At 43.9% G+C, this 15,157-nt stretch overlaps 1 protein-coding gene across 1 annotated transcript in view; it reads right to left on the bottom strand.

The window, feature by feature from the left end:
* Positions 1-7,189: 7,189 nt before the first annotated feature.
* The window catches only part of LOC147689725 (carbohydrate sulfotransferase 9-like), a 162,500-nt gene continuing 154,532 nt past the window's right edge, over positions 7,190-15,157 (bottom strand). Inside the window, exon 3 of the mRNA XM_086936584.1 lies at positions 7,190-8,255. Within this exon, the coding sequence (XP_086792710.1) occupies positions 7,444-8,255 (812 nt within the window). The 3' untranslated portion in view covers positions 7,190-7,443. The remainder of the gene's footprint in view (positions 8,256-15,157) is intronic.

The following is a 15,157-nucleotide window of genomic DNA, read 5'->3' as shown; positions in this document are numbered from 1 at the left end:
GTTTGTGAACTGTTTTTGCGTCCATACAAAGTTCTCTCCCAGTTGTAGACTTTTTGTGGCTGTTGTTGTTTTGCAGGCTATACATGTCCCGCATGGGAAGTGTCCTGAGAGTGGTGTCATATTCACGCTGTTGGTTACAGATGCTACAGCTCCCAGCCTGGGGCGTGTATGTACAAGGGTGTCTTTCAGGTTTTTGGTCCTTCTATTAGCGAATCTTGGTCTTGGCAAGTCGAACTTGCCCGTGTTGACTATGTGCCAGTTCTTCTTGATTAATTTTTGAACAGCATATGTTGCTGGATTGTAAGTGGTCACACACGTGGTTAAATCTTTCACTGGTTCTTTTGGATATGTTTGCAGGAGACATTCACGGGGTTGGTTATCAGCCCTCTTCTTGCATTTTTTGATAACTTTCTCAGTGTAATCTCTTATTTGCAATTTTTTACTTAATTCCGCTGCCTGTGATTGATAGTCGCAATTTTTGCTGCAATTCCGTTTCAGTCGAAGGAATTGACTGAAAGGCAAATTGTCTCTTAGGGGTTTGGGATGGTGGCTCTTGTGGGACAGCAGGATGTTTTTCGCAGTTGGCTTTGTGAAAGTTTTAGTTTGTAGGGTGTTATTGTCATTGAAGATTGTTAGATCCAAAAAATCAAGGTGGCTATTGCTAGAGGTGTATGTGAATTTTAACCAAGGGTCCAGAGAGTTAAGCCATGTCATGAATTCCGGCAGATCTTGGTTGATGTTCCATATTAGGAAAATGTCGTCAATATATCTCTTCCAGTATATAATACTGGAAGAGAAAGTGTTGGTTTCATTGAAAACCAACTCAGTTTCGAAATGGCTGACGTATAGTCCCGCCACCGACGGCGCGAAGGCGCTGCCCATGGAGGTACCATGGCATTGAAGGTACAGTTGGTCATTGTACCTAAAGAAATTCTCTTTAAGTGCCAATTTGCAGCACTCCAGGATGAAGTGTCTGGGTGTGTTGTAATGCCACGTCGTTGAGTATAGAACATCCTCTAGCATCTGGAGAGTGGTATCTTGGGGCAGGCTGGTGAAAAGGGATTCCACATCCAAGCCTACTAGAAGCATTGTGTCTGAGTTAAAGGGCATGTTTGCAATTTGTACCAATAGATCCTTGGTGTCTCTTAGGTATGAGCTTGTTTTCTGAACAAGAGGTTTCAAAAATTCATCTGCGAATTTTGACAGGGGCTCTAACACAGACCCGATTCCGGACACTATTGGGCGTCCCGGGGGCGGTGTTCTGTTCTTGTGGGTTTTTGGGAGCGAGTAAAAGTAGGGAGTGACTGGTTCCCTAACCATTAGAAATTCCGCCTCTTTTTTAGAGACCCATCCTTTAGTTTCGGCCTCGTACACCCTGATTGATATGGTGTTCTGCAGTCTCTCGGTGGGATCCATTAAGATTCGCTGGTAGAATCTGGTGTCGGAGAGGAGAGCAAGGCATTGTTGGTGGTATCCTGTTTTTGTGAGGATCACTATTCCTCCCCCCTTATCCGCTGGTTTTATCACCAGGTCTTCATTTTTGCTGAGATTTTCCATTGCTAGGCGTTCTGTCTTAGTTAGATTTTGGAAGATTTTGATGCCTGTTGTATCCAATCAAAACAAAGATTACAAATGAATGAAAGGGTAACTTTGTTGAATGTGAATGATCTGCACTATGACATACGATGCGAGGCTGAGAAAACATTTTGACTATCTATGATTCTCCGGTTGAGCCACAATATTGATCAGCGCCTGCACCTATAAACGTAAAAGCATTAATAGCGATAGCCACTTTCCTGTTTCCATAGTTCACGAGCGATTTTCAGTGGAAAGTAATCATTTCCCGAAAATTCAAAACGCTCACCTTCATGAAAAAACCTTTCATGAACCACACTAGTGTCACTATTAATCACTATCTATGTTACTGCACTCTCCCCCTTTTTAAGGATTCACTGCTCACAGCTTAACATAGCTTTTATATGTATATTCTTTCATAGATCCAGAAGAATACAATACTCAAATCAATGCATTGAGTTGTGGGATTACCGCACAATTCGTGTGAGTAGTTTTTTATATGTTTGTTTGTACCAACCCCTTTGTAAGTCCTGACGAAAGCTCTACAGACCGCCTGGCCCAATAGAGCTGAAACATGTCGACAATACCACCCTAGTAATACTATATAGTCCCGTAACTTGGCTTATGAATGAGTATTCAAAATTTTTAATAATGTGAAGTTTGCCCAACATTAAAATTTTTTTAGGGCACTCTTTTTCATTTTTATCCAATCCTTTTGGGAAAATCCTTTTTGTCTCTGGACACTGCACTCGAGACTGGAGGTGCCTCTGGATGAGGCTAGCAGTACACACCAAGAGGAAAAACCCGATGATAACTGCATGAATGTCAGTGTGGGGCGGATGAAGCTAATATACCGCTAATCTTAAATATACACTGACCTCTATGAGGGTTTCCTTATTTGCACTGAACCAAAAGTCAAACAGTGTAACAAGTGTCCAATTTTGTTGATTACAAACTTTAATAATAATGCTCTAGATATCTCTTTAAGGTCTGAAACCCCTGACATTCCCAAAATCACTCCACGCTTGGTTCATATTCTCTTGTACGCGGACAATGCTATCCTTTTAGCTCGTATTGCAAAGGGACTGCAAGCACCTTTAGATTGGTTTCATCATTTTATGCAGAGTTGAAACTCAAGATTAATCATAATAAGTCTATATTTTAACTTATGGCCAAAGGAACATCCGCTCAAGAAAATTTTTAATTGAAGAAACTCCAGAAAGGAAAACAATTAATTTTAGTTATCTGGGTATGTTATTCATCTCGAATATGAGCTGGGAATGCTTAAAAACTCAGAGGTCCATTTCAATGGAGGCTGTGTGAGAAACAATATTTAGGTTTGCTAGGAAACTGGGACATAAGCCCTCAAAGAAATGACCATGCTTTATAAAAGCAAATGCTTATCCATGGCCTCCTATGGAGCAGACGTGTGGGGACATACATTTGGTAAGCCTTTACAGTTGGTAGAGAACAGGTTTCAATAGGTTTTGAGGACTCCCTAGATCTAACACGAGCTTCGTCTCCTACAACAAATTGGGCTTAGGTTTTTAAGAAGACCTGGAGGGCCTGGCTCCCTTTCTGTTATGGATCAAAATTTGGTCCACACCCAACTTAAGTCTCACACACATCATAGTGGAGGATTGCTTGAGCCAAAGTAGTAGGCTGGCTATCCCCTGGATACACTATGCCCAAAACACTCTTCGAGACCTAGGATTGAAAAGCATCTTTGAGATCAAGGATAATATTAGTTAATCTTCCAAGAAGTTTATAAAAGAAAAGTATTTTGCACACAAAAGAAAAGCTGAGACGTATGAATCTACTTGACAAGGGAACTGTCCAACCTTAAATACCTCTTGCAGCAACCAATAGCATAGAGCCTTTTTTAATGTGGATAAAAGCATCAGTACATAGGTTTTATTCAACACAGTTTGGAGTCAACATTATTTAGAGACGTTCCTTATCAGTCGGTCTTGGTTCTAGTTATTGCCATGCTGTCCTTGTGATGGAGTTTGCACTCAGTTAACGAAGCACTTTATGTTTGTTTTTACTCTGTATTCCTTTTTTAGGTTGCGTTTCCTTCGACCCATTCTAAGTGGAAAATCTTTTAATTCACATCAAGAGGGTTTGCTTGCTTTACAAGACTTGAATCCCCAACAATTTGTGTCTCAATCCTGAATTTTATTACACAGGCACTAAATGTAATGAAAAATATGCATCATGATTTGTGATGATGATGGTTGGGTGACAGATGGTTCTAACCACAAATTGATTTGCACTGATTTTGATATTCTGAGACGTTTGAATGTTTTTTTAACAAATGTGCTTCTATGGTCACATTTCTGACCAAATGAAGATTTTTTAAAGGATTGATTGCGTATTTTTCTCATTTCCTGTCAAAAGTTCAGCGGCAGCCAGCACGGATCAGAGGTAGGAGAGCTGGGGCAGGGGCGGGAGGGGGGAAGGACATGGGGGAAGTGTGTGTTAAAATATACATTTAAAAATGTACCTTCTCTCAGCGTCTCTACTCTACAGTCCTCCCGCTCTTGGCATAAACAGGAAACACACCCGGACTTCCAGTCAGCCAATCAAAACGCTACCTTAGCAGCATTGTGATTGGTCTGAGCACCTTGTTTCGGAGCTCAGACGCTGACTGGGATCCTGGCCTGGGCATGTTCCCCAAGAAGGCTGTAATGCAGCCTTCATGGAGAGCTTGCGAAGTGCGTGAGACTGTTTGGTCGGCCCAAGATGGCAGGCCAACCAGTCAGTGCACTCTTAGGAGGGTGCTATCACTCCTCCCATGCCCCCACCGCCTCACGCAAAGCTGCGAAAGTAGGAGGAAATAAAATGATAATGAAATGAAATTAAATGAAATTGGATTTATAAAGCGCATGGCTGCCCGTAAGCGTCCCAGCGCTACCATGCGAAAATAAGAAGCTCTGAAGGGGGGCAGGGAATTTAAGAGGCTTTGGGAAAAAGAAGGAATTTAAGACATTTGCAGAATTTGCTAAGGGATGGTTCAGTGCGAATGTGTCTCGGGAGGGCGTTCCAGGTCTTTGCTGCATTTACCGAGAAGCGACGGCCTCCCGAGCGAGCTTTCCTAACTCTGGGGACTATGACCAGGTTTTCAAGGTCCGATCTCAAGGCCCGTGAGGGTCTGTACGGGCGTATCAGGCTACTTAGGGCCTGGGGACCTTTACCTTGAAGAGCTTTGTGGACGATGCATGATGATTTAAAGGAGATACGTTCACGCACTGGGAGCCAGTGCAAGGTTTTCAGCAATGGTTTTGCTGATGCTCTTCTTGGGGCACCCAGGAGCATCCTGGCAGCAGCGTTTTGTACTCGTTGTAGGGTGTTGATAGTGGCTTCCGGGGCTGCCAGGAGCAGAGCATTACTATAATCCAGTCTGGACAGGATCAGTCCCTGAATTAGTAGTTTTCTAGACTGGAAGGGTAATGGTGCAAGTTATTTTATTTTCCCTTTATTTCACTGCTAAAAAGCAGTGGGTGACGCTCCTCCGCCTTAGTGGAGAAGCTGCAGCGGCAAATGTTACAGAATATGGTTTAAAATCTGTGAGTTGACGTTTTCTAGGATCCAAGTACTGCCCTGGCCAGTGAAGATAGCGTTTGGGGTCTGGGTACTGGAGGGACATTTCAAATTAAATTTTGCACATGTTCTAATTTTAAGCGTCAGACACTCAACCTTGTGACTGATGATGAGGACTTAGGAGCACTTTCAATCAATCGTAGGACCCTACGATCTGCCCAGCTCTCCCACGCTGTGGTCCCCCACACCAGAAAGGCCAGATCAGGAGGCCGCTCCTTCTCCTTCTCCTTCCTCGCGGCCCGAGCCTTTAAAGCCCTGTCCCTGCAGGCACTTTTCTGAGGAGACCAACCTTTCCACCACCAGCGTCCAGTTAACACAGGTATTCTACAGAGGAGTGATGTAGACCCTATCCACTTTGACCATCTGGAAGTACTTTAAGGAAACTCTCAGGAATCATCAACTTTCCCGCTGGGACCACCTTCCAAAAAAAGAACGCTATGGTATGCTCTACCCTCCGATCCTGGGAATAATCTCCCCTAAGCACTAAACCAGCTACCTCTGTAGAGTGTCCTCTAGTGAGTGCCTACCTGGGTTGCAAGGCATCGCCCTCCCTTTACCCTGGATGATGACAGTCAAAGCACCTGCCCCTGTTGAAGGGCTTCCTGCCCTCTTACTCCCCATCCCTGCATTTTGGCCTTCCAGCTTCCCTGAAGTGAGTTGGGACTCTCCCCTCTGATCTAACGTTTAGGTTCCTAAGGGGTTCCCACATTTTTACTTCTATTGGGTGCCTGACCACCCTTCTTGTGGCCACCACCTGGAACTTTTTTGGACACTCTGGTATTGAGCCAGACTCCCTGGGCCGGGTGAGCTTGAAGTCTAGTAAGCAGTTACTTGAGATGTGCTCCGTACAAACAAATTATAAAGCACACTGTAATCATTTACTTTGCTGCTCTTCACCCAACAATCCAATGCCTCGAAAATAAACCACAAAATCTTCTCAAGACTGGTGTTACAGTTTCTGGGAATTCCTCAACTATGGGTGATACTTTGCTGGGGTTAAACCAAATGTGAACGTGATGTCCTCTTTTATGGGGGCACACTTTACCTAGTCAGATGCATCTAAGACCAACAGTGAATCTCTTGTGAAAATCAGCAGGTGCTTCCAGAGGCTAATCCCCAGTTCTCATCTCGGATTCTGTACATACGAAAGGCCACTGCAAAAGCTTCAAACCACTTAACAATGTCGTCCCCCCATCACATAACTAGGCACTAGGGCCTTTGGGATGAGTTTACATTTCCTAGGCACTTCTGAATTGCTAACACCATCATCGCTGGAATTAGATGCCCTTCTGGACCTCATATCCATTTTAAAGCCAAGTTCAACGTTTTCTCCTCCAGTGAGAGGGATGCTGAGCAGCCATGGTCAACTTTTTACCATCAAGGGCAAGGGTAGCCAGTTTCAACTTTACAGCCCTCTCAACCTTCCTGATCAGGACAAATTGCAATTTTATACACTGCTCCTTGCCGTGGACAACATAGAGGATGCCCCTTCTTGTATTTAATTAACTATATACTAGGAAATTATAGGCAGATTAAATATGTCAACCAGGGGTAAGCTAATTTAACCATTTTTAAAGGGGGGCACAGGCTCTTCGCACCTGTTTAGCAGGGGTAAAGTGCCTAGAGATTTAAGAAAACTGCAAAACCAGGGTCCAGAAAAAAGGTGCTAAATCTGGGGTGACCATCCAGAAAAGCCAGATTTGCTGCATTCATCTTTTATCCTGTTCTATATTGCATCTGGTAAAGTATTAACACGGTACACTGACGAAGATCCGAAGGTCTGAAGATGGGCATCCTAACAATCTGTAAAGATTCCATATCAAAGACTTATTCCCATGAAAGTATTGGGTAAAAAAATAAATCACGGAATCCCGTCAAGGGTTCCCTTTATGCCCTTACTGAATTAATGGTGCCTGTGAGTGAGAACATGGCTTGGTGGATTGGCAACTACTGTGCCTGGTTTTATATTCCACAAATGAATGTTTCCTGTTTATATTCTAGTGCCATAGACTCAACAAGGAAAACTATTAGCATGAGAATAGCATTTGCATAAATACAATATAATTCATGTGCCAACTAAAAGGGGAAAAAAGTTGAAACATTGAAACATCCTAAGTGTACAGTGACTTTCCACGTTTCAAATAGACATATAGGACATGAACACCGTCAGCAAGAAACAAGAACTCCTGTAGTCAGGAGTACCGCTTAAAGGAGGAAAGTAAAACGTATTAAGAAACTGACATTGTTCTTGAAGTCTTTCTTCTTTTAGAATACTGGGTAGTCGAACAACATGAAGTCCATGTGGTATTTCTTCATAAGGCTCAGCACATCTTGAGTGGTCAGATTACTGAAATAGGTCTTTTTAATGTCACTCCTCGTTTGTGTTGATGGTTCTAAAATAAAAGGGTAACGAAAATCTTTAGAAGCCCCAATGCTCCTGAGCACCTGATCAGAGTCTTCTTTCAGCTTCTTAAATTTGCCTATGATGTCATAATGAATGTTGCAAGGATCACAGAGCGAGGACATTGGTCTCCAGTGAGTGTCACTGTATTTAGGATTCTCGTCCAAGATAAAGTGGACAAATTCCAGGAAGGTGACCGGTCCGGTTGACTTTTGAGATTTGCTGACTTTTGATTTAATCAATTCTGCCATTGTTTTTATGTAGTATTTATTTTGCAGATTGCGGAGGAACTTGTCGCGGTAGGCAGAAACAAGTCTCTCAAACGGGTGCCGGGTGAACATCACCTTGGTGTAACTACTGAGCAGCTGTCGCTGTCTGTCCGGCGGGTAGGAGCTCAAGATTTCAAATGATTCTCTGGAGTGAACAACCTCATTTGACAACTCAAAGTATTTGTTGGTCATGTTCATCTTAAGGAGGAGAATGATCCGTTTCCAGCTGGAGCAACCAACCTTGGGCACCTCACAGTAGATTAATTTATGTTTGTGTTCTACATACATCATCTTGGCAACACTTGGATCTGGAAGGCTGGAATTCCGGTGAAGTTTGTACTTCTCGCACATGTACTTTAAAACGAGCTTCCGCTCTTTCTGAACATCTAACCAACTTTCTTCATATTCTGCAAAGAGTAAGGATTACATTAAAGATTACGTAAAATGAAATACACATCACAATAACTTTCTTACTCATCAATAGAAAATGGGTGACAGGCTAGATAGAGCACCATATAAATGCTTGTACTCATACCTAAAAACAATAAGTGTCATAAAAAGCTGGGGTATTTTATATACATGTTTTTTTAAATGTACCAAAGACAACAAGCATAGACTATTGAAGGTCTACATTTGTAAAGACTAAATATGGCCTGGTACTCCCCCAAGTCCAATTTTTTTACTTGTTACCTACGGCCAGCCCTTGCCCGGATGGAGTCTCCCTCCCTCCTTCAAGTCAAGTATTGAGACCATACCAATTTTGGGAATTTTTGGATTAGGGGGAAGTTACCCCCCCACCCCCGGCCGTATTTATTACAAAATTAAAAAACATTATTTATTAACATTATTTACAATTACGCAGAAAGGCCAGATACATTGTTAGGCTGATGATGTCACATGGCTAACCTTAACTCTAATACACATGACACTCCTACTGTAAATCTAACAATGCATAAATACACTTTCTGCATGTCCCCTCTAGAGCCTACGGCAAGGTCAATGACTGGCAGTCTCCTGAGACCCGTAAACTACGAGAAATTACTACGCCGGAGTCGGCTTGCGCAGGGGGTACAGCTTATCGGACAGATACTTTCCACCGGGCCCCCCTACGGCCTGTGCCTTAAACTCCATAACGTGGGCTGCAGAAACTCTGCATACTTGCGCCCTTCTGCACATGCGCTTGCGGGGTGGCCACAGGCCCACTGGGAAGAAAGACTCCCCCGGCCCCCGCACCCCGACAGCCTACCTACCGGCTGTCACTGCCCCTGGAGTTACATGTTTGACCGCTAAGGACCGAAGACTATGCTTACCAATCATGACCTTACCACCTGACCGGAGACACAAAACTAAATACAACATTTTTAACTGATATAAAATAACATGTACTGACATTTTTTCAACATTACATACTTCAATTAGATAACTCTGTCCTAACCGATCCTGTTCTTGACAAGTTTATACATATGACACTTTTATTATAAATGCACCAAAACATCGCATTCACATTGAATATCTCCTGGGATATCTGTAAAGAAGTAATAGAACAAAGCAAACATATCACATTTACATTACTTCTATCTCCTGAGATACCTGCAATAAAATGTAAATGAACATAGTAAACTGGTTACTGACAGACATCATTAACAGGTACCCACTCATCAAGCTTACACTAATGCTATCAACCAAGATTTCTGTAATAAAAACTTTTTTAGAGAAACGTCAAAATAGATTCCTGACCAACGCATTTAAATTACATGCCTTAGGGGATGGTGGGTGGGAAAAAGAAATTACGGGCCACTGGTGGCCCGGGTGCTGCGCATGTGGGGAGCGTAAGAACAAGAGAATGTTCTGCTCCCCACACCCCCTTTTAACAGGGGGGCACTGGCTAGTCTAATCTGGTCTGGCCCCGCTGTTGTGTGCCCGTGTGAACCGGAAGCCCATAAGTCCTTCCGCTTCACGCCTGCCGTAACCGCCTACTGTATGAAAATATGGGAGGTGGGAGTGCTCCCCTCTCCTCCTATCCCCCGGGGACAGGCTCGACTGCCAAAAGGGCGGCCCGTACTATTCTAGCGCTCTGCCTGTTCCATATGGCCCGGTACTCCCCCAAGTCCCCTTTTTTACTTGTTACCTACGGCCAGCCCTTGCTTGGATGGAGTCTCCCTCCCTCCTTCAAGTCAAGTATTGAGACCACACCAATTTTGGGAATTTTTTGATTAGGGGGGAGTAACCCCCCCGGCCATATTTATTACAAAATTATAAAACATTATTTATTAACATTATTTACAATTACGCAGAAAGGCCAGATGCATTGTTAGGCCGATGATGTCACAGAGCTAACCTTAACTCTAATACACATGACACTCCTACTGTAAATATAACAATGCATATAAACACTTTCTGCGTGTCTCCTCTAGAGCCTACGGCAAGATCATTGACTGGCAGCCTCCTGATCCCCACAAACTACGAGAAATTACTACGCCGGAGTCGGCTTGCGCAGGGGGTACAGCTTATCGGACAGATACTCTCCACCAGCTACCCCCCCTACGCCCTGTGCCTTAAACTCCATAACGGGGGCTGCAGAAACTCTGCATACTTGCGCCCTGCTGCGCATGCACGTGCGGGGGTGGCCACAGGCCCACTGGGAAGAAAGACTCCCCCGGCCCCCACACCCCGACAGCCTACCTACCGGCCGTCACTGCCCCTGGAGTTACATGTTTGACCGCTAAGGACCGAAGACTATGCATACCAATCATGACTTTACCACCACAGGACAGCATAGTTGCCCGACTATCTGTCCTCCCCCTCAGCCCACTAGGAAGGTCATGCCCTTAATTAGCCTGCCCCTGGACTCAACAACATCCCTTCACCCTAGGTGTACGTCTACGAAACTGTGCTCTCGGTGACAAAATTACGCACCATGGCCTTGGGAAACTGCAAGCGAATCTAAAACTAGCACATCCGTCGGTGCATTTCCCTACAGAGAGGCTAAAAACTCACACTACTCTTCATGATACTATGTAACAGCGTAGTGATGCAAACTTCTCCCTGAATCACAGGATAAAGAAGCTTGCAATTCACATGAAACAGAAACCAATGGGCAACAGCATGTGCAGCCGCACGTAGTGCTCACAGCACAAATGGTTAGTCCCGGCTGCCTAGGTATGATACTGTGTGTCACCACATATACGTCTAGCGCGTACAAACTGTACAAACCGGGGTGCTTAGGTATTGTATGTTCCGACCTAGGCATCTAATGCCGGAATGCGCCCAAGCACAGGCACCGTGACACAAACACAGACATCTCCTGCATTCGTGTTACCAGGGCGCTGAGGTACCGCGTGGCACAATACATTAATGGTATAAGTGTAGGCGCACAAAGGGGGTGACTCACCCCAGGCATGTAAAGCTTGATGGTGCATGGGTACCGTGTGACACGGACATCCCCATGCTTCAGCATTCAGGCACCAAAAACTGCTGAGATATTGCATGCTACCATACATAACTCATCATAAGTGTATGGACACAGGTATAACTTACGTGGACCAGTACATACGGTGCAGAGCTATAGGGTGACTAGATGATACTTGATAACAGACTCCTAATACATATTCATAACAGCACCCACGTGCCTATGGCACTCTCGAAGGTGTGACAACAAGGCCTAGTATATGGTGACTGTATGTAAGTAACCGCAGAGGCAGGTGCCTCTCGGGGCTGACCTCCAAGACTTGCAGTATAATGACGTGACAATAACCTGGTTTGAAATGTCTTGAAGTAATGCCCCGTAGTCAATGGTTTGACCATTCAGTGGCAAAATAATGGACCTTCCATGGAAGCGCAGCATTGTGCTCCTCACGCCTCATACTGACCAGACACATTCGTACCCCCGAGTAAGTTGTAACCCAAAAAAAGTGGCGTGAAATTAGAGTGAGCTAACCAGGCTGTCTTCACGCAGTAACAAGCATGGATATGTTCGCATTCGCTAGGCTTTGTTTGTGGAACTACACGAATAACGGGTAATATACTGTATATATACCTTGCTGCCTGACCTGAAACAGATCTTTTTTAACTTTACAGTGACATCAGACTTTCAATTCTGACCGCTTAAAATAGCCTCAGTTGCACTACATAAGGAACATTGCATGCGACTTTCAATGAGAGCGTCCACCATAGCGCCATTTGCATTAAGTGAAGGGACATAAAAATTCATATTACAAATAAAGAGCACCTAGCATAGCACCAGTTGCGTTTACCTGAGGAACATTGAAATCAGACTTTCAACTCTGACCGCTTAGCATAGCACCCTTTGCATTAGGTGAGGCACAATAAAAATCATATTACCAATTAAGGGCACCTAGCATCGCACGAGTTGCTTATACTTGAGGAAGCCTGGAATCCAACTTTTAATTCTGCCCGCTTAGCATAGCCTACATAGGGAACCTTGCACATGACTTTCAATGAGAGTGCCTGGCACCCACACAGCACTTTTCAGGGTGTTGCCAGTAGATCCCATATGGCAGCTATGGTAAAAACCAATCCCTGTCACCAGATAGAAGGCATATGCCCCATCAGTACTGCCCAGTATTGCCCCTGAATCTAGATTTGAACTCTAAAGTATACCTCCATTGAGACTTGTGAGACTTGTGAACCTATGACTCAATCTGTTTACAGTTGATCCCCTCTGGAAGTTGTTTGGCATTGTCGATGATCCTAGGAAGTCACTGGTTGGAACTGTGATGCAGCAATGTAACCCTCCACTACAAAACCCCATTGATAAACATCTTTGGGAGTTTTCCCACCCTTTAAGCCAAACCTGCAATTACAAAGCTCTTGTACACCAGAAGGCGTGTCGGCGCTAAATCACAGATGTTTATTGTTACCCAAATCAATGGTACACAGTTTTTCAACTTCAGAAGGATAAAGGCTGAATGCTACCCACCAAGTTCTGAACCTGGGACCATGAGGTCGAACACCCTTGTAGGGGACACATTAGTGAAACAGGAGTTCACCCAGGAGTTCCAGCAAGTGGACATTGCTTAGCTTTTTGAGCCACTCTAGGCTTCGAGATATCTGCTGTTATCACACACATTAGACTTCAAGCAGTGCCTAGGCAAGAGCACCATGTGTGCACCATGCTTGTGTACACCTTGGGTCTGTTTCTGCCCTGAGGTGCCGAGAAATGAGAGGAGCTCAACATCCGTGCGGTTTCACCCCATATGAACACTTTTTACCAGTTTGGGTTTAAGTTTGCAGCTCTTACATCTGAGCTTCAACTGCTGTCTCACCAGACCAAGCTGCCTGATGATAGCCTACATGGGCACACGTTCCAGCACGAAATGACCACAATACTGATGTCAATGCTGACCCACAGCGTTGGCTTGTAGCCAAGGCACACATGCCAAGAGGTGTGCATACGGAATCATATTTAAATAAGCTAAAACAAACTTTGGTCAAGGGCCTGGCCCGCGTGCACATACAACGCCTCAGTAATTACGCAGAGGCAGACTATTATAGGTGCAACCCCATTTGAATCAAACTTTCAGGAAATTTAAACACAGCTTATGAAGCAATGGCTTAGTAAAGAAGAGTCAAACCCCTACTGTGCGGAACACCATCACACGCAAAAAAAAACAACCACCATGGCGGCAGTGCTGGCCCACAGAGCTAGCTTGTAGCTGAGGGATGCATTGGCAAAACGAAACGGCGGTGCAACTGTGATGTAGCCATCCTCACTCTTGCGCAGTTATGGACTTGTTTGTGACACGGCTAAATTATTTGTTTTTTTTAATAAAATATACTGAGTGATTTCAAACGGCACGCCTACTCCGGGGCTTGAACCCTGGTCCTCTGGACCCAATGTGACCGCCCTAAATAGGTGCTCCACCCCCCATCACCACTGCAAGTACCCTGGCATCCGATGTCAAATAGTTAAACATGCCACTACATGCTTCACTAGAGATAACCAAAGGAACCAACTTAACTATTTGCGATGGCTGAAGGAGACGTTGCCTCGTGCTCAAAACCCTTGAGAGATGTGCGCTAACACTCTTTAAAACAAGCACTGGCGTTGCCAATAGGTCTCGCAGTAGGAAAGTTTGAGCTATTGGTTTTCTAAATGACATTTTTTTTTTTTGTTTTGTGATTTACAATGCCCATACTTTTAACTTTTCGCATTAGGAAAGTTTGAGCGATTGGTATTGTAAATGACACTTTTTTAATTTATGTGTTGGTTTTGAAAATAGCAAAATTAATAGCTTTGTCAGTTACAATGTCAATAGTTTTAACTTTCGCAAATGTGACACCTATAGCATTTGTAATGCAATGTGTGTTGTATTTACGTGACTTAGATGTATTGATATTACAAATAACAATGGCTTTTAATTTTGTAAATAATTAATACTTAAATAAAAGTTATTGTAATTCATAATGGCAATAGCTTAAACGTTTGTAAATACATTTTGTGAAGATTATGTTCAGTGTATTTTATTGTGACGAAAATCCAAGAACATTGCATTTGCACCTACACACACATATGTGTTGTAGCACTGAGTGGTGTGAGGGTGAGGGGGTGTGAGGGTGAGGGTGAGTGGGTGTGTGAGTGTGTGAGGGTGAGTGAGGGGGTGTGAGGGTGAGAGTGTGTGAGGGTGAGGGTGTGAGGCTGAGTGAGGGTGAGAGGGTGTGAGGGGGGTGAGGATGAGGGGGTGAGTGAGGGTGTGAGGGTGAGGGGTGTGAGACTGGGTGAGGGTGGGTGAGGGTGTGACGGTGGGTGAGGGTGAGGGTTTGTGAGGGTGAGAGGACGTGAGGGTGTGTGATGAATAAAAAAAATATAAAATAAAATACATTTGTATGCGCTTGCACAATAGCAATACAAAAATGCTCAATGCATAATGGCACGTTTGCATAAAGCAGAAAGTAAAGTCAGACATCAGCGAAGTAGCCATCTTTAAAGCAATAGGGAAGCCCATTCTTGTGTTCAGAATGACCAATAAATATGCAAATAGTCTCAACTCAAATGCATAATATGTAAATTAACCTCATACATATTCATCGTGGTTAGCCTGAGAACCTGACTGTAATGTGCTACTCTGTTGCTCCGTTAACCTAGTTTTAAATTCCTACGAATGAGGTAGAAAAAGACATGAACAACTATGTGTCCGGTTTTTTCACAACAATTTGAACGTCACCCAATAATGCTGTGGAAATCTGCAGAGTGAAATGCTTCAGAATGTCTGCAGGCAAGACTCTAAAGGCCTTTGCGGATAGTTTTGCAAAGTCAGTAAATCTGTATTTTCCTGTACAGGATTTCATT

This window comes from Lissotriton vulgaris, chromosome 9 (genome assembly GCF_964263255.1).
Source record: "Lissotriton vulgaris chromosome 9, aLisVul1.2, whole genome shotgun sequence".
Lineage (NCBI taxonomy): Eukaryota > Metazoa > Chordata > Amphibia > Caudata > Salamandridae > Lissotriton > Lissotriton vulgaris.
This window is presented reverse-complemented; position numbering and strand designations above follow the sequence as displayed.